The sequence below is a fragment of the Oryctolagus cuniculus genome, chromosome 12 (genome assembly GCF_051225735.1).
Source record: "Oryctolagus cuniculus isolate XC-2025 breed Fujian yellow rabbit chromosome 12, ASM5122573v1, whole genome shotgun sequence".
Taxonomy (NCBI): domain Eukaryota; kingdom Metazoa; phylum Chordata; class Mammalia; order Lagomorpha; family Leporidae; genus Oryctolagus; species Oryctolagus cuniculus.
Genome location: NC_142878.1, coordinates 105,627,787 through 105,647,563, shown reverse-complemented (window position 1 = coordinate 105,647,563; position 19,777 = coordinate 105,627,787). Strand labels below are relative to the sequence as shown.

Here is a 19,777-nt window from a genome sequence, read left to right as displayed (position 1 = left end):
TTTGGATCAGCTCAACTCCGGCCGTTGCGGCCATCTGGGGAGTGAACCATCGGATGGAAGACTCCCTCTTTCTCTGTCTCTCTGCCTTTCAAGTAAATAAATAAATCTTAAACACACACACACAGAAAGACAGTGAGTACCTGGAAGAGTCAAGTTCATGGAGACACAAACAGAATGGAGGCTTCCTAGGAGTGGGAGGAGGTGAAGGTGGGCGTTATTACTGGCTATAACACCTTGATGTGCGGTGACGGCAATATTGCTTGCAAAAATCTATGAACGGAAGTGTGGGGTGTTAAATCAACACTCTTTTTTAACCTTTTAAAATCGTAATTAGTTTTAACAGACTCAATACAGTTCGTAGATACAATTCAAAGAATATAATGACATTCTCTCCTCCCCTCCCTCCCATCCTCTCTCCTTTATAATAAAAGGAGAAATCCTTAATAAAAGGAGAAATCCTTTTATTAGTTTTTGAGATGACATTTTTGCATTTACAGTAAAAAGGTTTAATGCTTCACCAAATAATAAGTTTAACAATAAAAAGCAAAAAAAGACCCTAGTTTAATGGGAATGTAGAAAATGGCTATAAACAATTGAATGGAAAAATAACCTTTTCACCCATGTACAGTAAATTTTAAAGTAATCACAAATCATTAAAACTATAGTGGTATAACATTCTTTTTAGATTTATTTATTTATTTATTTGAAAGACAGAGTTACACAGAGAGGAGAGGCAGAGAGAGAGAGAGAGAGATCTTCCATCTGCTGGTCCACTCCCTAGATGGCCACAATGGCCAGGCCTGAGCCAGGCGGAAGCCAGGAACCAGAAGCTCTGGGAGGCAGGGGCCCAAACACTTGGCCCACCTGCGGCTGCCTTTCTCGGGCCCAGGAGCAGGGATGCCGGATAGGAAGTGGAGCAGCCAGGACAGGAACTGGTGAGATGCCGGCATCACAGGTGGTGACTTTACCCGCTACACCCAACACTGGTCCACTTTGGGTCTCATTTCTGTAAGTGTGACTGTTGGCTGTAGCCCACAGGGGTGTCTGGAAGCTCTATCCTTGTTTTAGTTCTTCCTTTCTTCTGTGAGATCTTTTTTCAGTTGAATAACTCCACACCTGCGCCACGGTAAGTCTTCAACTCCCCAGTGAATTCGGGCTGTATTCAGACGTCTCCAGCTGCGCCCGGAATCTGTCACTGTGTCCAGAACAGTATCCAATCCGGGATCACCTGCTGGGTCTGTCAGTGCCCTTGTGTGTGTTGTAATCTAACACAAGTCACCTTGAAAAATACCAGGGTTCCTGCCGGAAGGCGCCCAGCCAGCTGCCCTGTGGGAGATGTCCCGTGTTCCGATCCTGCCTTGTTCTTCCTGTCTGCTGGAGTTAGTATCTAAAGGCTGGTAGATCCCAGGAAGGCGGTTTGGGGCCAGAATAAAGAACACCAGCGACCTGCCTAACTAATCCCCAACCTGCCACCCAGGAATGGATGATTAGCATCGCTTGATCTTGCAACACTCTACTCCTCCGAGAATTCGGGAACCACTAACAGACTCCAGAGGAGTTTCTGGATTAAAGTGACTCACTTGGTTAACACTCTGCCTGCGGCGCCGGCATCCCTTGTGGGTGTCGGGTGCTAGTCCCGGTTGCTCCTCTTCCAGTCCCGCTCTCTGCTGTGGCCCCTTAGGGCAGTGGAGGATGGCCCAAGTGCTTGGGCCCTGCACCCGCATGGGAGACCAGGAGGAAGCACCTGGCTCCTGGCTCCGGATGGGCGCAGCGCCGGCCAAAGCGGCCATTTGGGGGGTGAACCAATGGAAGGAAGACCTTTCTCTCTGTCTCTCTCTCACTGTCTAACTCTGCCTATCAAAAAAAAAAAAAAGTGGACAGCCCAGGGTCCCCCTTGCTTCCGGCAGCTCTGGGCTGCGGCTCCCACCCTGGGTGAAGAGCCGGTTCCTCATTCAGGTCAAGGTTCAGCCACAACCCGTGCCCCCGTTTAGAAGGGTTGGCCAAAGCAGGCTTCTTCCAGCCCTATGCTGTCGGGGCTTTTCTTCTTCCAACAACGCAGACTCTTCCTGCTTCCGCCGGAGTGTTTTTGGTTACTGCACACTTCCTCCTGGGCAAGCAGAATCAATCTCTACTTTTTTTTTTTTTTTTTTTTTTCCATTTCGGGGGGGAAGAGCCCTGCGATAAAACGGGGCCTTCCCACGCCCGGGGCCCTGTCCGGGCTGTCTGCCTGTCCAATACATACACACGGGATGGCCGTGCGCGCTTTCTCGTCGGCGTGGCCCCGTGATGTGTCCTGGGTGACCAACAGGGCACGGGGTGGTGGAGCAGCCATCGGGGCAAGGGGAAAAAGACAAAAACCCAGGACCCTCAAAGCCACGCGGCGCCTCGAGGGGCCCAGAGCGGGCGCGGGACCCCGGCCCGGGCTGCGCGCGCCGCGGGCGGGAAACGCGAGGGGGCCCGCGGGCGCGCAGGGTGGCCCCGGCTGTGCGGCCGGAGCCCGGGGCGCCTGCTGGCCAGCGCTGCCTCTCCGGCTGCTGGAAGACGCTGACCGCTAGAGGGCCGCTCACACTCCAAAAAAAAAAAAAAAAAAAAAAAAAACAGCAGAAGTTTGGGCGCGCGGAGGCACGCATTTACAGCGATCGTGAGGGTCCGGAAAAACTTTTACTGAAAAAAAGGTTAAAAAAAGATCGCTCCATGTACAACATCATCTTGAGAGCAAATTAAAACGGTCTGAGTCCGTTGAAGGGCACCAGGAGACACTCTGAGCCCAACTGCCCGGCTAGCTCAGTCGGTAGAGCATGGGACTCTTAATCCCAGGGTCGTGGGTTCGAGCCCCACGTTGGGCGGTTCAATGTTGTTTTACCACGCGACCGAGTTCAGCTCTGCTCAGTGGTGATGATTCAACCAGGATGGTTTCTAACCAGGCGCAGGAGCTGACTCCCACCCTGGCTTTCCTGTTTTCCAGCACTGCAACACATGGAAACTCATGAAGAGAGAAGTACTCTTCCCGGGAAGGCTGGTCTTGGGAAAGCACTGATGGAGGTTCCCTGGTACTGATATTTCTTTCTTTTTCTTTTTCTTCCTTTCTTTCTCTTCTCTTTTCTTTTCCTTTCTTTTCTTTTCTTTTCTTTTCTTTCTTTTCTTTTCTTTTTTCTTTCCTTTCCTTTCCTTTTCTTTTCTTTTCTTTTCTTTTCTTTTTTACTGAGTTCTGTATTTGAAAGGCAGCTTAATGCCTCATCAGGGTATAAAAAGACCTGAAATTGTACATTTCCTAAGAACTGCCCAAGAGACCTCTGTCTGAACGTTGGACATCTTTATTTTTCACGTTCAGGCTGGGGGTGATGTTTCCACAGACCCAGGAGCACCAGCGATTCCCAGCAAACGCCACGGAACCCGTTCTCTCGTGGCTCCCGGGAGGACACAGCCCTACCACACCCCCCGCCACGTGCGTGGAAGTTGGCGTGGCGGCCCCAGCGAATGATCTCATCAGCGCTCCAGTTGGGAGATGGTTTTGTCTTCAAATTTCCGATCCCTCCTACTCAGAGTCTTGGCCGTCTTTGCTCTAACGAAGCAGGCTTGCTGCGATGTTGTAAATTCAGCCCCCAGGGAGGGTCAGGGGCGCGGTGGGTTCCTGCAGAAGGACCCGACCTCGGCTTGGTCTCCAAGGCTGTTCTCTTCTCTGATGGCTGAGGATTCATTACGCAGACTGATGATTTGTTACTGTTTATAGTAAAAAACGCCGATATAGCAAATCGATCCCATTTTATTCTTCACGGAGCCCGTATTTGAAACCTTTACGTACGATTGCTCTACAAATGGAACCTTTTCAAGAAGCGGGCTGATTCTCTGCGGTCCGTTTTCAGCCAGGAAAAGAGAAACAGAGACATCTTGGCCACGTGAAATGTGTGGACCTTGTCTGGATCCTGATGGGAGCCAATCACAAAAAAACCAGGCAGCAGGCAGCTAGAGTCTGGACACGGACTGGTGACTTGAAGACACGATGAATTCTTTGCTTTTACGTCTTTCAGAGGTACAGCTACATGGCGTATAAGGGAATAGACTTGATACGTGGGATTTGTGGGGGAAGGAAGGGGGCTCCAACGAAACAAGATTGGCCACCTGAGTGACAGGGACAGCGGCGTTCACAGTATATCACCTTCTCTACTTCTGTATGCTTAAAAAATTTCCACGACATCGCATCCTCTCTGGTTGTGCAGAAACACAAGCGTCTGAACCCCCTCAGCTTGGTAACAAGAGCGTTACTGATCAGCTGAAAAGGGACCCCCAATCCTGCGCCTCCTGCTGTGGCGCAATGAGAAGCAGAAAGCATCAGCCCCTAAAATACTCTCGCAAGAGCACTCAGCTTCTACTCCCTCAAGCCTTTGGAGCTCACTTTACCTAACAGACCAAGGGACACTGTGAACACGTGATCAGACAGGTCCGGAATGTCCGACGTTGGAGAAGGTTGGACTTTTCGGGAAGCAAATGTCAGAAACAAAATGCCAGTACTGAGAGACGGTGTGGGGGGAGGCACCGTGTGCCCAGCACTCCCCTTCCTGGCCTAGTGGTCCAGCGCGTGAAGCCTATGAAATCTGTTCTCACAATGTGCTTAAATGCACACAATAAAAAAATATAGGCTCACAAAGGAAAATAACTATATTGATACAGGAGTCTATGCACGCTGGAATACTACGCAGCCATAAAAAGAATGGAATCCTGACATTTGCAACCAAATGGCTGCGACTGGAGATTTGGTGAATGAAATGAGCCAGATCCAGAAAGACAAATATCGCATGTGTTCTCTTATTTGTGGAAGTTAATATATACAATATGTGCTTATATTTTATATTTTATATATGTGGTATACATGGCTGGCCCAGCATTTGCTTTGTGGTTGTAAACTTTGCTTCACTGCATTGCATCATGTATGTGACAACGTACTCTCCCCTCCCGACACTGTCATCTTTGTCACGAATCCCTCACTCTGTGATATGTTTTCAAGAATTGTATATGTGTGTGTGTGTAGGATGTCTGCATCTGAAGTGAACTGGGCAAAATATATTTAAAAAGGGTAAAATAATGAAAGAAGAAATATAGTTATGAAAATATTTTAAAATGTGATTTGGTAATGCAGATGCTTAATCTCTGCTTTAAGTAATCAGATCTGGGCGCAGGTGTGATAATAGCAGTAATTTCACAATAACGATGAGCATAGAGGGTACTTCTGAGACACCCGCAGGAACTGTGTGATACAAGAACATGTCAATGCTGTGGCTGACAAAGTCACAGCGGCTGCTAATACTATTTTGGTTTGCTACCTTTGTTTATAGTGAAACGCGAAATTTTTGTTAGAGATGGGGGAAAATAAAGATGTAACTTTCCCCTTAAGTTCCTGGACCCTTTAAATAGTACATATGGACTCCTAGGTTAAGAACATCTGGATTAAAGACTTGCGATTTGACCACTAACTGTTATATGTTGCCACTGAATGGAATGGATCTTGTTTTAAAAACAGCAAACCTGTAAATATGAAAATATTCATGGGAAACAAACGAGGAAATTCGGAGTGAGTCTTACGTGAATTTAGGGAATTGCTGTGTTGGGTATTTTGATGGTAGGGGAATGTCTATTTTGGAAACACATAAACAAAACCATTCCTAACTGGCTGCGGCCATCTGGGGAGTGAACCAGAGGGTGGAAGAGCTTTCTTTTTTTCTCTCTGCCTTTCAAGTACATAAATAAATCTTAAAAAAAAAAAGAAGAAGAAGAAGAAGAAGAAGACGACAAGGGGGCAGCGCTGCGGTGTAGCCAGTAAAACTGCCACCTCCAGTGTCGGCATCCCGTATGGGCGCCGGTTCGAGTCCCAGCCCGGCTGCTCCACTTCCAAACATCTAGCTCTCTGCTATGTCCTGGGAAAGCAGTGGAAGATGGCCCAAGTGCTTGGGCCCCTGCACCCACGTGGGAGACTCGGAAGAAGCTCCTGGCTCCTGGCTTCGGATCAGCCCAGCTCCGACCATTGTGGCCAATTGGGGAGTGAACCAGAGGATGGAGGACCTCTCTCTCTCTGGCTCGCTCTCTCTCTCTCTCTCTCTCTGCCTCTCCTTTCTGTGTAACTCTGACTTTCAAGTAAATACATAAATCTTTAAAACAAAAAGACATTAGGCATGAAAGATCATACTCACACACAATACACACACATACATCTGGGTATCTGTAAGACAAATATGGGAAAATGATCCCCAATGTTGACTCAAGATGATACATATTAGTCTTTTGTCTTATCTGTATGCTTGGAATATTCATAATAAAATCTAAAATAACTGACTTTAAAATATTTGTATTGGGATAGCCTGCAGTTGGATGGATTTTTGTGTATGTGAAACCCAGGTAACAGCTCGGATCACCATGTCCGTCATTTCCAGCACCCCAAACTTCCCTAGCGCCCCCACGCTCTCAACGCCCTGATTCCTAATGCCAGTGATAAAGTGCGTGTTCTTTTGTGCCCGGTTTGTGTGAGTGTGTGTGCGCACACACAGCATGACTTCCTGTTCCACCAAGATGAGTTTTTAGAGACTGATAACACCACGTTTGGCCAAGAATGTGGGAAAACAGGCCTTGGCTTACACTGCTGGCTAACCTGAGGGTGCCTTGCGTAAGGCAATTTAAAATGCCCACATCCTTTGAACTGGTAACTCCATATCTCGAGTCCCGAAAACACGACAGGAACACACACAAAGATTTAGGTTCAAAGACTTAAGTATCTAACAGTGAAAAGCTGAGAGCCGCCTACATGTCTGGCAATGGAGGTAGAGCGAGATAAATGATGGGATGTTTGTAGCAGACGTGTCAGGAGCCATCGGCAATGTGAGACTGACCTGAGACAGAGCCCTGGCCCTAATGCCCTTAAGCCTTGATCAGGCCCTGCCTGGTTTCTTTCCTTAGTTTGCAGTTCCTGTCTCCACTTGGGTGAGCCCGAGTCAACTCCTCTCTAAAGATGACTTCACGGCAGTAAGGCAGTGGCGCGTGGGTCAGGCGACAGGACTCAGAACTCAACCATGAGCTCCGCGGTCCACATCATACTGCTGGATTCCGTCCTGAGACGCCTCAGAAGAGCCCAGCTCCTGATCAAAGAAAGTAGGAGCTAACCCGCCCACGGGCCCCAGACGCACTGGAGCCCACGTTGCCATCACAGCATTTGGAAAGAAAACACTGCCAGGTTTCCTATCGCCGACGGGGGCGAGGAAGGCCCAGCCAGAGAGCTCCACAGGAGCGGGTCACGTGCTGTTGTCAGGGTTCTGATCTACAGGACGCCCACCCTTAATCCCTCCAGGAGCCCAGCTGCCCAGCTACTCAGTGGCGGGGTGCATGGACCCCGGTGTGGGGCTTCTGCAACAGACCTGTCTGTGATTTGAATGCTGTCCAGGCCACACCATGAAATCAAGAAGGTGCACTCGGCATGCACTGTCCGCTGGTGGTTTTACAAGAACAGCGGAAACAGACAAGCACCCAAGCCCAGCAGAGGGGACATCAGGGGGACATTACAGGCTTCCTCGGGTTTTGCTCCAATTTCGGAATTGCTGCCTCATGGACAACACACCTGTCCATGTCTGAACATTGTCTGCATAACTAGAACATAAAGACGGAGTGGGTGTGTGGTGCAGTGGGTGAAGCCAACCCTTGGGACACTCACATCCCACATTTGAGTGCCTGGTTCTAGTCCTGGCTTTTTATTTTTTCATTACTGTTTGAAAGGCAGAGTTACGGGGAGAGGAGGGACAGAGAGAGAGAGAGAGACGGGGAAAGCCTCCATCTGCTGGTTCACTCCCCAAATGGCTGGGACTGAGCCAGGCTAAAGCCAGGAGCTTCTTCCAGGTCTCCCACGTGGGTGCAGGGGGCCCAAAGACCTGGGCCATCTTCTGCTGCTTTCCCAGGCACATTAGCAGGGAGCTGCATTGGAAGTGGAGCAGCTGGGGCTCAAACCCGCGCCCCTATGGGATACAGGTGGCAGCTTCAACTGCTGTGCCCCAGCGCCAGGGGCTCCTAGTCCTGGCTTCTGATCCACCTTCCCGCCGTGGCAGCCTGGAGGAACAGGAAGAGGGCTCACCTGCTTGGGCCCCTGCCACCCATGCGGGAGACCTGGATGGAGTTTTTGGCTCCTGGCTTTTATCTGGCCCAGCTCCGGCTCTTGTGGATATCTGGAAAGTGACCCAGCCGACGGAAGATTCTCTCTCTCCCCCCATTTGTGACTCTGCGTTTCAAGTAAATAATCTTTTAGTATGTAGGGGCTGGCTCTGTAGCGTAGGGGGCACTGGCATCCCACATGGGTGAGACCCCGCTGCTCCACTTCTGATCCAGCTCTCTGCTATGGCCTGGGAGAGCAGTAGAAGATGGCCCAGGTCCTTGGGCCCCTGCACTCATGTGGGATACCAGGAAGAAGCTCCTGGCTCCTGGCTTTGGATTGGCACAGCTCCAGCCGTTGCAGCCATCTGGGGAGTGAACCAGCGGGTGGAAGCTCTCTCTCTCTCTCTCTCCACCTCTGTAACTCTGCCTTTCAAATAAATAAATCTTTTTAAAAAAACCCCAATATATAAGTACTTTATATTGTAAACAATGTTTTTTAAAAAGTCCTATAGGGTCTAGTTTTGGTGGGGTTGGGGCCATGGAGAGCCCTCGCTGCTTCCGTCCGTGCCCTGAGGGGCAGTGGAGGAAAGCTGAGCTGGTGTTGGTTCAGAGCGAACGAGGAAGACACCTTCTGGGTTGTCGCAGGTAAAAGCAGGGGCTGTTACATGGAGGCTGGAGTCACAGCAATGGCGCTGCGTCCAGAATTGGCGCGCGGAGGATTTGCAAACCTTGCACGGCGGGTGGGCTGGGGGCCGCTGGGGGGACCTGAGCCCCCGGCTAAGCGCTCCGCCCAAGACCACCAGCCCCCCACCCCCACCCTGCGCCCCAAGACCACCAGCCCCTCACCCCCGCCCTGCATCTCCCTCCTTAGTTCCGCAGGGCGCGGCCCGGCGAGCAGCGAAGGTAGAAACGGGAGTCCAACAATGGCCCTCGGTCCCGTCCACCCAACAAGCCGGCCACGACCCTGCCCCACCAGGAAGCTTCCAGACGTCGACCATTTCCCGAGCCCCGGGTGCCCCTCATCTTTGCGGCCTTGGCTTTGCTGAGGGGAACTCCGCAAGCAGTGCGATTCCCACTCATCCACCGCGGCTGGCCCCCAGAACCGCAATCCCAGCTCTCACAACCCACAAAACCAGCCCCAGCCGTGAGCCACCCGCGCCGACGGCGCGCGGGCGCCCACGCCGGGTGGGGGAGGGGCGCCTCGTTCCCGCCCCCGCCCCGCGGCGGCGCCCGCCCCGCCGGAACTACAAGTCCCGGCATGCCCCGCGGCGGCGCGGGCGCAGCGGCGCGTGCGCGGCGGCCGGCAGTTGGCTGGCGCGACGCCTGCGCGGGTCGCGGGGCGGTGAGGTGTGCGGACGCTGGCAAATCGGGCCCAGGATGTAGAGCCGGCGGTTCCTGACGGCGCGTCTGACGCTGAGTTGGGTGGGGTAGAGAGTAGGGGGCGGTAGTCGGGGGTGGTGGGAGAAGGAGGAGGCGGCGAATCACTTATAAATGGCGCCCAAGCAGGACCCAAAGCCTAAATTCCAGGAGGGTAAGTGTGCGCCTTTGAGGGGAAGGCGCCTAACGGCCCGGGGAGGCAGGCGGCGCGGGGTGGTGGCGGCCCGCGGGCCGGGGCGGGGGGCTGAGCTTTGTGCGGGGAAGCGCATTGCGCACGGTGGCCCCGGGCGGCCCGAGGGGAAGGGCTTTGTGCGGCGGAGGCGCCGAGGCGGGCGTCGGGGCGGCGGGAGGCGCGCCCGGCGCGGGGCAGAGCCTCGGCCGAGCGTTTGTTATTGTTTGGAGGAGGAGGGCGCGGGCGAGGCAGCCCATTGTGGGGCGGCGGCGCGCCATGGCGGCCGTTAGGGGAAGTGATGTGGCGTGGGGGAGGCGGCGGCGGCGCGGGCGACGGGCCCGCGGCCGCGGTGGCGGGAACCGGCCGGCGGAGCGTGGCCGCCGGCAGCCCCGGGGTGGTCGGCGTTGGGCCGGGACGCGGAGCTGCGGCTGACGGGGGTGTGGGGGTGCGGGTGGGGGATGGGCGCGGCGCCCCGGGGCGGGAGAACTGCGTTGTAAAATGGCCGCCGCAAGATGGCCGCCGGCGTCGGCGTGGGCCGCGGCCCCGGTGCGGGGCGGGCGCAGCGCCCCCTGGCTCGGCGTCCGCGCGGGGAGGCCCGAGCCCCGCGCTCACCTCGGAGCGGCGGGTGGGGGGGCGCGGAGGGGGAGAAAAACAAGGCCGGAGCGAGCTGGGCGCTCGGGGCGGCTTTGTGTGGCCTGCGGGCATCGCTGGCTCCGCCCAGGGGCGGGGCCCGGGGTGCGCGTGCGCCGTGCGGCGGCTCGTGTGCCGCGCAGAGAAACGGGCTTTGGTGCGGCCGCGGACTGTGGGTGACCCGCGGCCATAAAACCTGATGAAGTGACTCGACGGAGAATTTGTATTGATTTTTTTTTTTTTTTTAATGGGCGAGCGTTTCGGCCGACTTGGGCGAATGGCGGCCCTGGCCTTCGGCGCCCGTGGAGTGTGTATGAGGCTGTCTGTGTTTGCGCGGGTCGCGGGCCGGTGAGGTCTGGGCGAGGAGGAACTGCCCATTTCCTTTCGTGCCAGGGAGATGGGTGCTGAGTACCTCCGATGCCCTGTCCGACGTGCGCGCGGCCTGTGTGGGGGCTTTTCAGGTTGAATGCGTGCAGCTAGGAGAACTTTAAAGACGGAGCCCCAGTGTGCCGTGACTTCAGTGGGATGTGAGAGGGCTCTCCCGGGGTCCCGGGGTACTGTGGGTGATGAGCGCCTCCCGCCTCCCGCTGGGATGCCTGTGGCTGTGTCCTCTGGAGTCGTGATTTTGCTAGGTGTTCAGAACAGGGGTCGATGGATGTCGTTCAGAAAGCCCGTGAGCCTGGCGGGGCACAAAACTTTTTTCTATCAAGGCTGAAACTAGCTATTGCGGATATTAATGGAAACGCTCTCCCTCAACAGCTGAACGCCTCGTTGTAGCAGTGTACTTTTTATATCCCAGCTTTGTGTGGAAGATACAGACCCTGTTTTACGTGTTTGTAGAAATGGAAGAAACTATAGGCTCCGATGTAGGAACAACTCTGCAGCACTTTTTTTTTTTTTTTTTAAAGAGTTATGGAGCTGGTGCACTCGCTAGATGGCCCCACCAGCCCAGGCCAGGCGCTTCATCTGGGTCTCCCACGTTGTGTGGGGCCCAGGCACTTGGGCCATCTTCTGCTTTCCCAGGTGCCATAGCAGGGAGCTGGTTTGGAAGTGGAACAGCATGAAGGCCGCAGCTTTACCCATTGTGCCACTTGCCCCTCCCCCCGTGTTTCGGTTCTAAACCACAGGAATGGTAGAGTGGGGTGATACTAGGAAGGAACATGGAACCGAGGTACCCAGGTGCGGTCTCCGCGCTTGCTGGGTAGTTTTCTGTTGCTTCACACCTGAACTTAACAGTTTTCTTTGTAAAACTAAAATGTTCAGAGAATATCGTGTTAAGGAAGAAGAAATGTTTGTTCAGTGCTACCCGAATTGAAACATTATAGAAGAGAATGTAATGTGATGGGTAAAAGTAGGAATTGCCAGAATTTGATTTTTTTCTGAGTAGTGTGAACCCAGGTTTACTCATGGTACAGAATGTCAGCACAAAGCAGATGAAAATGCAGCGAGCAGTGTTCAGGCATGATGAACGCGCAGGCTTGGGCCACTTGCAGCTGTTAAAGCGCAGGGCAACGGACACTTGAACATTATCCCCTTTGAGGGGAGACAGTTCTGTCAGGAATTAAGAAATTGGCTGATGGTGGCTTTTAATGAGCACAACCAGTGGGAGGATGGGAACTCGGGACTGTCATTAATCTTGAATTTGAAAACATTGAGCAGAATTCACCTTGGGACTTGAAAGGATTAATGGTGGAGAATAGTGTGAAAAACCTACCAAATATGGTGGCCTGCTGTTTCCAAATTACTGCTCTTCTACTTCAGCGAAAAATCAACGATTTGTTATCCAGGGTCATGCTCTTAAGCTAGCTGGTATTTCAACAGAATACTAGGGTCAGGTAGCTAGAATGGAGGTCAGAAGGTATCAGCCTTAGGGTAGTTTTTGGCAGCAGCCATCAAGAAAAGAAGAGAGGAGAGATTAAGCCATTTTCGCAGTACCTTAAAAATGTGCATGGAAGTGGAACCAGGGAGCACACAGATCAGCTCTTTGGTGCTGTTGTTTGTTAGCAGTGTAGTTTATCTGTACCCCTAAGCTGTTGGAAAAGTCACTGGTCTTGGTATCTCAGTCTCCACTTTGATTGGAGTTTTGCCAAAGGTTAGTGGCCCTCTCATTGATTTTAAAGTAGAACTGCACATGAATTATGTAGAGAATTTTTATTTAAAAGTAAAGTTATTGGGTCCTTCTAATAAAGGTCTCTGGTGAGGTTTGAAAACCACTCCCAAAGAATTTTCAGTCAGATTCAGGAATCCTGTACTGGCTGTCTGTGTAACTTTCAATTCAGTTTTTCATGTGCTCTAGGGGTGGTGAACTCTGCTTTTGTGGAAGCTTTTTTCCCTCCACCTGGACCATTTCTTCCCCATGACCTTAAGGTGTATGTGGTTTTTTTTTTTTTTTTTTTTTTTAAAGATTTATTTATTTATTTGCAAGGCGGAATTACAGAGGTCTTCCATTCACTGGGTCACTCCCCAAATGGATGCAGTGGCCAGAGCTGGGCCATTCAGGAGCCAGGAGTTTCTTCAGGTCTCTCACATGAGTGCAAGGGCCCAGTGTTCGGGCCATCTTCCACTGCTTTTCCCAGGCCATTATTAGCAGGGAGCTGGATTAGAAGTGGAGCAGTTGGGACTGGAACCAGCACTCATATGGGATTCAGGCAATGCAGGCAGAGGCTTAACCTACTGAGCCATAGCGCTGGACCTGACCCTCCTAAGTTTAACTCATTTGTCATTCTCCTAATGAAAATCAGTATAATATAAAATCTAGGACATGTTGTCAACTATTTGGTTACTATCAGTACTCCTTACTAATATGACACAAATCAGCCAAAGGAAAGACATTGAAAATATATTGGCCGGCACCGCGGCTCAATAGGCTAATCCTCCACCTAGCGGCTCCGGATTCTGTCCCGGTTGCCCCTCTTCCAGGCCAGCTCTCTGCTGTGGCCAGGGAGTGCAGTGGAGGATGGCCCAGGTCCTTGGGCCCTGCACCCCATGGGAGACCAGGAGAAGCACCTGGCTCCTGCCTTCAGATCAGTGCGGTGTGCCGGCCGCAGCGCGCCAGCCGTGGCGGCCATTGGAGGGTGAACCAACGGCAAAAGGAAGACCTTTCTCTCTGTCTCTCTCTCACTGTCCACTCTGCCTGTCAAAAAAAAAATATATATATATATATATAGAGAGAGAGAGAGAGAGAGAGAGAGAGAGAGAGAAATAGGAGACTTGGTGTAGAACAATTGTTCTAGGTTGAGGGTGTGTCAGTTTTTGAAGACTTTAAAAATAATTTTTAGAATGTTTAAGTTCATATTGCCCAATAGTTTCTTCAGAATCAAGATAGTAGGCAGTTTTCATTTTAGAGCTAAAATAGCCGACCCTATATATTTTTGTTACCTCTGGGTTTGTTGAAACCAAGTGGACTGAAAATGTATAAGATCTGTTCGCCATTCACAGAATTTGAGGTATTGCTTAATTTGCCTGAGGACTTCCAAGTCTTACTCTGGACCCTAAATTTTTTTTTTTTATTTATTGATATACAGTAAGAGTGGTAACTTCCTGCTGGTTTACTACCCAAATACCTACAAAGACCTGGGGTTGGGCCAGGTGGAAGCCAGGAGTAGAAGCTCAGTCCAGGTCTGCCACATGTGTGGTAGGGACCCCAGGACTTAAGCCGTCACTCAGCTGCTGCTTCCCAGGGTGTGTTTTAGTAGCAATCTGGAATTGGAAACAGAACCCAGACCTACCTACAGGCACTTATTTGAAAGAATTACATAGAGAGGTCTTCCATCCGCTGGTTCACTCCCCAGATGGCTGCAACAGCCGGAGCTGAGCTGATCTGAAGTTAGGAGCCAGGAGCTTCTTCTGGGTCTCCCGTGTGGGTGCAGGGACCCAAGGATCGGGCCATCTTCTTCTGCTTTCCCAAGCCATAGCAGAGAGTTGGATTGGAAGGGGAGCAGCTGGGACTAGAACCAGCGTCTATATGGGATGCCGGTTCTACTACCCTCATTGGAGGCCTGGATTGCATTCCTTGTTGCTGCCCTCTCCCTGCTCAGCCACAGCTGTTGGAGGCATCTGGGGAGTGAACCAGCGGATAGTCCTTTTTCTCTGCCTCCACTCTGCTTCTCTAACTTTCAAATAAATATATTAATATAAATATCATATTTATTTGAAAGAGAGGCAGAGGGAGACTGGTTCACTCCCCAAATTTCTGCCGTGGTCAGGTCTGTGCCACACTGGAGCCAGGAGCTTCTTCCAGGTGCCCCACGGTGGGTGCAGAGCTCCAAGGACTTGGGCCATCTACCACTGCTTTCCCAGACGCATTAGCTGGGAGCTGGATTGGAAGTGGAGCAGCTGGAACTTTGCCTATATGGGAATGCCAGTGCTGCAGATGGTGGCTTTACCATGAATGCCAGCATTGACACACCACTAACAATTTCTTTTTTTCTTCTTAATTTTTTCTTTTTTTGACAGGCAGAGTGGACAGTGAGAGAGACAGGGAGAAAGGTCTTCCTTTACCATTGGTTCACCCTCCAGTGGCTGGCACACCGCGCTGATCCGAAGGCAGGAGCCAGGTGCTTCTCCTGGTCTCCCGTGGGGTGCAGGGCCCAAGGACCTGGGCCATCCTCCACTGCACTCCCTGGCCACAGCAGAGAGCTGGCCTGGAAGAGGGGCAACCGGGACAGAATCCGGCACCCCGACCGGGACTAGAACCCGGTGTGCCGGCGCCGCAAGGCGGAGGATTAGCCTAGTGAACTGCGGCGCTAGCCCACCATTTCTTAAAAGTTAGAAGTTCCTATTAAAAAAAATCCATCCATCTCTGCTGTATAATGAACTTTTTTAAAAGATTAGTTTATTTGGAAGTCATAGTTGAGGGGATGGGAGAGAGATCTTCCATCTGCTGGTTTTCTTCCCAGATAACAGCAGTCAGGAGCTTTTCCTAGGTATTCCATATGGGTAATAGGGGCCCAAGCCCTTGGGCCATCTGCAGCTGCTTTTCCCAGGCCATTAGCAGGGAGCTGGATGGCAAGTGGAGTAACAGGTACAGGAACTGGCATCCATATAGGATGCTGGTATTGCAGATGTTGGCTTAACCCGCTATGCTATAACACCAGCCCCTGTAAAGTGAAATTTTAACATATAGAATATTTTACTCAGAATTGGAAGCAGAGATAAAGGTGGAATATAAAGTCCTAAATATGGAAAAACCCATGGGAGAAAGCATTAAAGAATTTGTGTTCCGCCGGCGCCGCGGCTCACTAGGCTAATCCTCCGCCTAGCGGCGCTGGCACACCGGGTTCTAGTCCCGGTCGGGGCGCCAGATTCTGTCCCGGTTGCCCCTCTTCCAGGCCAGCCCTCTGCTGTGGCCAGGGAGTGCAGTGGAGGATGGCCCAGGTGCTTGGGCCCTGCACCCCATGGGAGACCAGGAGAAGCACCTGGCTCCTGGCTCCTGCCTTCGGATCAGCGCGGTGGGCCGGCCGCAGCGCGCCGGCCGCGGCGGCCATTGGAGGGTGAACCAACGGCAAAGGAAGACCTTTCTCTCTCTCACTGTCCACTCTGCCTGTCAAAAAAAAAAAAAAAAAAAAAGAATTTGTGTTCCCAGATAATTAAAACACCTGTTAATTCTTGCCACTGGGTAGCTTCAGTAGATCTTCTTGCACAGATGACTGATTTAAAGAATAGCATTCTAAATTTTATTGTGTGTGTAGTGTTGAAGTTTCAGCTGAAATGTTGTCCCATATATAGTCTTACCCGTTTTCTGAGGAATATTGTAATACAAGTGTGGTAGTTCTCAGATGTATGAAGAGGAATTACAGTTAATCCAGTACTTTTTACTTTTACAGGTGAGCGAGTATTGTGCTTTCATGGGCCTCTTCTTTATGAAGCAAAGGTATGAGATCTGTTTTCTTTAGTGAAATTGGCCAGAACTGTTAGACTTATTAAATATCAAACTGCAATGTTCTGTTGGCTTCTGTTGCCTCTCCATAGGTTCAGAGATTCCATGTTCTCTGCTTTCTCACTCTTGCCTAACGGGTCGAATAATTAAAAAATTGCTACTCCCTTCTGACCTTATTTGCTGAAGGTCCAGTTGTGGGAAGTAGCATTTAAAGGAAAATACAGTTTTTTTAATGAACAAATTATAAAATAGATAACAGTATAATTAAAAGGCAAAATTCCATGTAAAATACTGATGGAGTTAATATTATGTCTCAAAATTTGTAGGATCATTTTGAAGAGTTCTGAGTAATAGCCATTTTCACCATTTCTTACTGTGGTTGGAATACATGTTGTATTGTTAAAGTTCTGTAATGGCTGGTTGTTGGATTCATGGAAATGGTTGGGAACTTTTTAAGATATGTGTGTTTATCTGAGAGATTCTTACACAGTTTAATGTTAAATTATGAGTGCTGTTGATCATTTATATATCATTTTGAAACACTAAATCTATTTTATAAATTGCTTTTTTTCCTGACATCAAAACGTATCGGTGACTAATTTTAAAATGACTATTGAAGTAACTTACTGTTCTTTTTGGTTTGCCTCTGATAAACTTTTTTTTTAAAGATTTATTTTATTAATTTGAAAGAGTTAAAAGAGAGAGGTAGAACCAGAGAGAGGTCTTCCATCCGCTGGTTCACTCCCCTAAATGACTGCAACAGCCAGAGCTGAGCTGATCTGAAGCCAGGAGCTTCTTCTGGGTCTTCCCACGTGGGTCGGGCCATCTTCTGTTGCTTTCCCAGGCTACAGCAGAGGGCTGGGTAGGAAGTGGAACAGCCAGGATTCGGGATTCTAACCATTGCCCGTATGGGATGCCTGTGCTGCCTGTGCCTGTGCTGCACCACAGCACCAGCCTCGCCTCTGATAAAACTTTTTTTAAAAATACTTAGTTATTTGGAAGGCAGAGTTATGACAACACAGCCTGCGCTGGGCCAGGCCGAAGCCAGGAGCTCCATCCTTGGTGTCTTGTCCCACGTGGGTGCAGGGGCCCAAGTACTTGGGCCATTTTCCACTGCTTTCCCAGGCACATTAACAGGGAACTGGATTGCAGTGGAGCAGCCAAGACTTAACCTGCTATGTCACAACATTGGTCTCCTCTGTTAGACTTCTTAAAATCCAAAATCAGATAGGTATCACTTGTCACAGTGACTTTTCTGTAATGATACATTTTTATTTGCCTGGCTTGTTTTAAGAAAATAATAATAATAAAAAAAACTCTCAGTTTGCCAGTTGCTTAATTTAATTTTCAGAAATCATATAATGACTTCCTAACACAGTTTAAATACATCGGTGAAAATTATTAAATAAATGTAATTCCTGGCTAGTTAGACTTTGATAAAGCACAAACAGCTCTCAATAGCTGTCCTTCCCCTTGGTAGCTTATCCATGATAAGGTTTAGTGTGAAGTTTGATGGTATGGCTCTCAGCTTTGGCTCTTTTGACTGATTTGCAGGTCACTGCTCCTTAAGTAGTGTTGCTGTAGAAAGGCAAATTTTGTTTTGTTCATTTTGGCCACAGAAAAGATTACGTGTCTTTGAAAGATTGGATAGATTAAAACCATCTAAATAAGAGTGTCTGTACCTCTCTTAAAAATTGTTTTTTTTTTTTTTATTTCAGTGTGTAAAGGTTGCTATAAAGGACAAACAAGTGAAATATTTTATACATTACAGTGGTTGGAATAAAAAGTGAGTATTAGCCCTTTTACAACAATTTTTATAATTAAAGTGGCTTGTGTCACTGGTACAAGCATTGCTTTTTGTGTAGTTATAATGTAATACAGTGCGTATTGAAATAAGGGTGAACCATTTATAGTGTGATGAAATTGTTAACTCGGATGTTTTATTTATTTTTTTAAAAAGTATTTGAAAGAGTTAGAGAGATCTGCTGGTTCCTTCCAAATGGCCGCAACAACTGTGGCTGGGTCAGGCCAAAACCAGGAGCTGCTTCTGGGTCTCCCACATGGGTGAGGGGACCGAGGGACTTGGGCCATCCTCTTTTCCCAGGCCATTAGCAGGAAATTGGATTGGAAGTGGAGCAGCTGGGACATGAACTGGTGCCCATATGGGATGTCAGCGCTGCAGGCCATGGCTTTAACCTGTACCACGGCACCAGCCCCAGCTGTTTTATTTTTAAATGTGCTTTATTTGAGTGTAATAGTGGCCTTTTTCTGGTTTTGGATATCCTGAAAATTGTGGCCATAGTAGAAACCCAGTGAGACGACATGTATTATTTTGGGCAATTATACTTAAAACCTGTTGGGTTTTTCTTTTTTTAAAAAATATTTTATTTGAAAGGCAGAGTGAGAGAGAGAAGAGAGACTGAGATCTCCATCTGCTGGTTCACTACCCAGTTGGCTACAATGGCCAGGGCTGGGCCAGGGCAAACCAAAGGAAGACGACAGGAGCTACTTCGGGTCTCCTATGTCGGTGCAGGGGCCCAGGGACTTGGGCTGTTTGCTGCTGCTTTCCCAGGCACATTAGCAGGGGAACTGGATTGGAAATGGGCAGCCTGGACTTGAACTGATGGCATATGCGGCTTAACCTGCTGCTCTGCAGTGCTGGCCCGTGTTGGATTTCTCTATCTAGAAAAGGGAAAAGGCTAGTAGATTGCTTAATTTGGAAATACTAATAAATAGTATTTACTATCATCTGAACTTTGGAAACATTTTAATGACAGGAAATGGTTTCATGTGGCTTACCTTTCGCATAGGATTTAACACACATAACAAGTTCAGTTATAGAATCTAATTGTCTGTGCCCTAGACAGATACTGGGTAGAAATTGAACACATTCTACAATATCTAGCTGGTAGAATTGTTTCTCAACGATAAGTCTTTCTCTTTGGGGCACACAAATAACCCAATTGAATAGTGTATCCAGGCCTTCTCTTTGGTAACTGATTGCTTTGTGTTTTTTACTACAAGAGGTTTTGTTAATGATGGTTTATCCTTCAAAATGATAACTGCCAGTAACTAGTTCTTGAAGAATTACTCGCTAGTGACTTCAGGTTTTTTGTCACCTGACCTAGGCTCTGGTGTTTTTCACAGTGGAAGCAATTAACACCTGACTTGATGAGTACTTCGTTGATGTGGAAGGAGGGTTTTTCTGTATCAGCCCTGTAACTTTGTTCTTGTTTCACAGTCTACTATCCAGGTGGCTACCCACACTGTCAGTCACTTGTCACCTGCTTAAGGCTCAGAACCCTCAAAACTTCAGTATCTCCCACTAGTATAATTGTGGAAAGGTAGAAATCTAAAATACATAAATGTACATTGCGACAGCTTTAAGATTCGTTGTATTTGAAAGGCAGTGATAGATCTTCTATCCACTAATTCACAAACCAAATGGCCACAACAACCAGAGCTGGGTTAGGCTAAAGTCAGGAGCTGCTTCTGGGTCTCCGTCATGGGTGTTAGGGACCCAAGCACTTGGGCCATCTGCTTTCCCAGGCCATTAGCAGGGAGCTGAATCAGAAGTAGAGCAGCCGGGACATGTAGAC

General features: G+C 49.6%; 1 protein-coding gene and 1 non-coding gene across 9 annotated transcripts in view; both read left to right on the top strand.

Moving 5' to 3' along the window:
- The first annotated feature begins 2,773 nt into the window (after positions 1–2,773).
- TRNAK-CUU (transfer RNA lysine (anticodon CUU)) lies at positions 2,774–2,846 on the top strand. Its single transcript has one exon. It is a non-coding gene; the product is annotated as a tRNA-Lys (tRNA).
- Positions 2,847–9,536: 6,690 nt separating this feature from the next.
- Positions 9,537–19,777, top strand: part of MORF4L1 (mortality factor 4 like 1) — a 30,863-nt gene continuing 20,622 nt past the window's right edge. For 5 of the 8 annotated variants that reach the window (XM_089309178.1, XM_089309180.1, XM_051834547.3 and 2 more), the window contains exons 1-3: positions 9,537–9,652; positions 16,126–16,172; positions 17,897–17,964. In XM_089309178.1, the coding sequence (XP_089165304.1) occupies positions 9,613–9,652; positions 16,126–16,172; positions 17,897–17,964 (155 nt within the window). In that variant the 5' untranslated portion in view covers positions 9,537–9,612. 8 annotated transcript variants of the gene reach the window in all.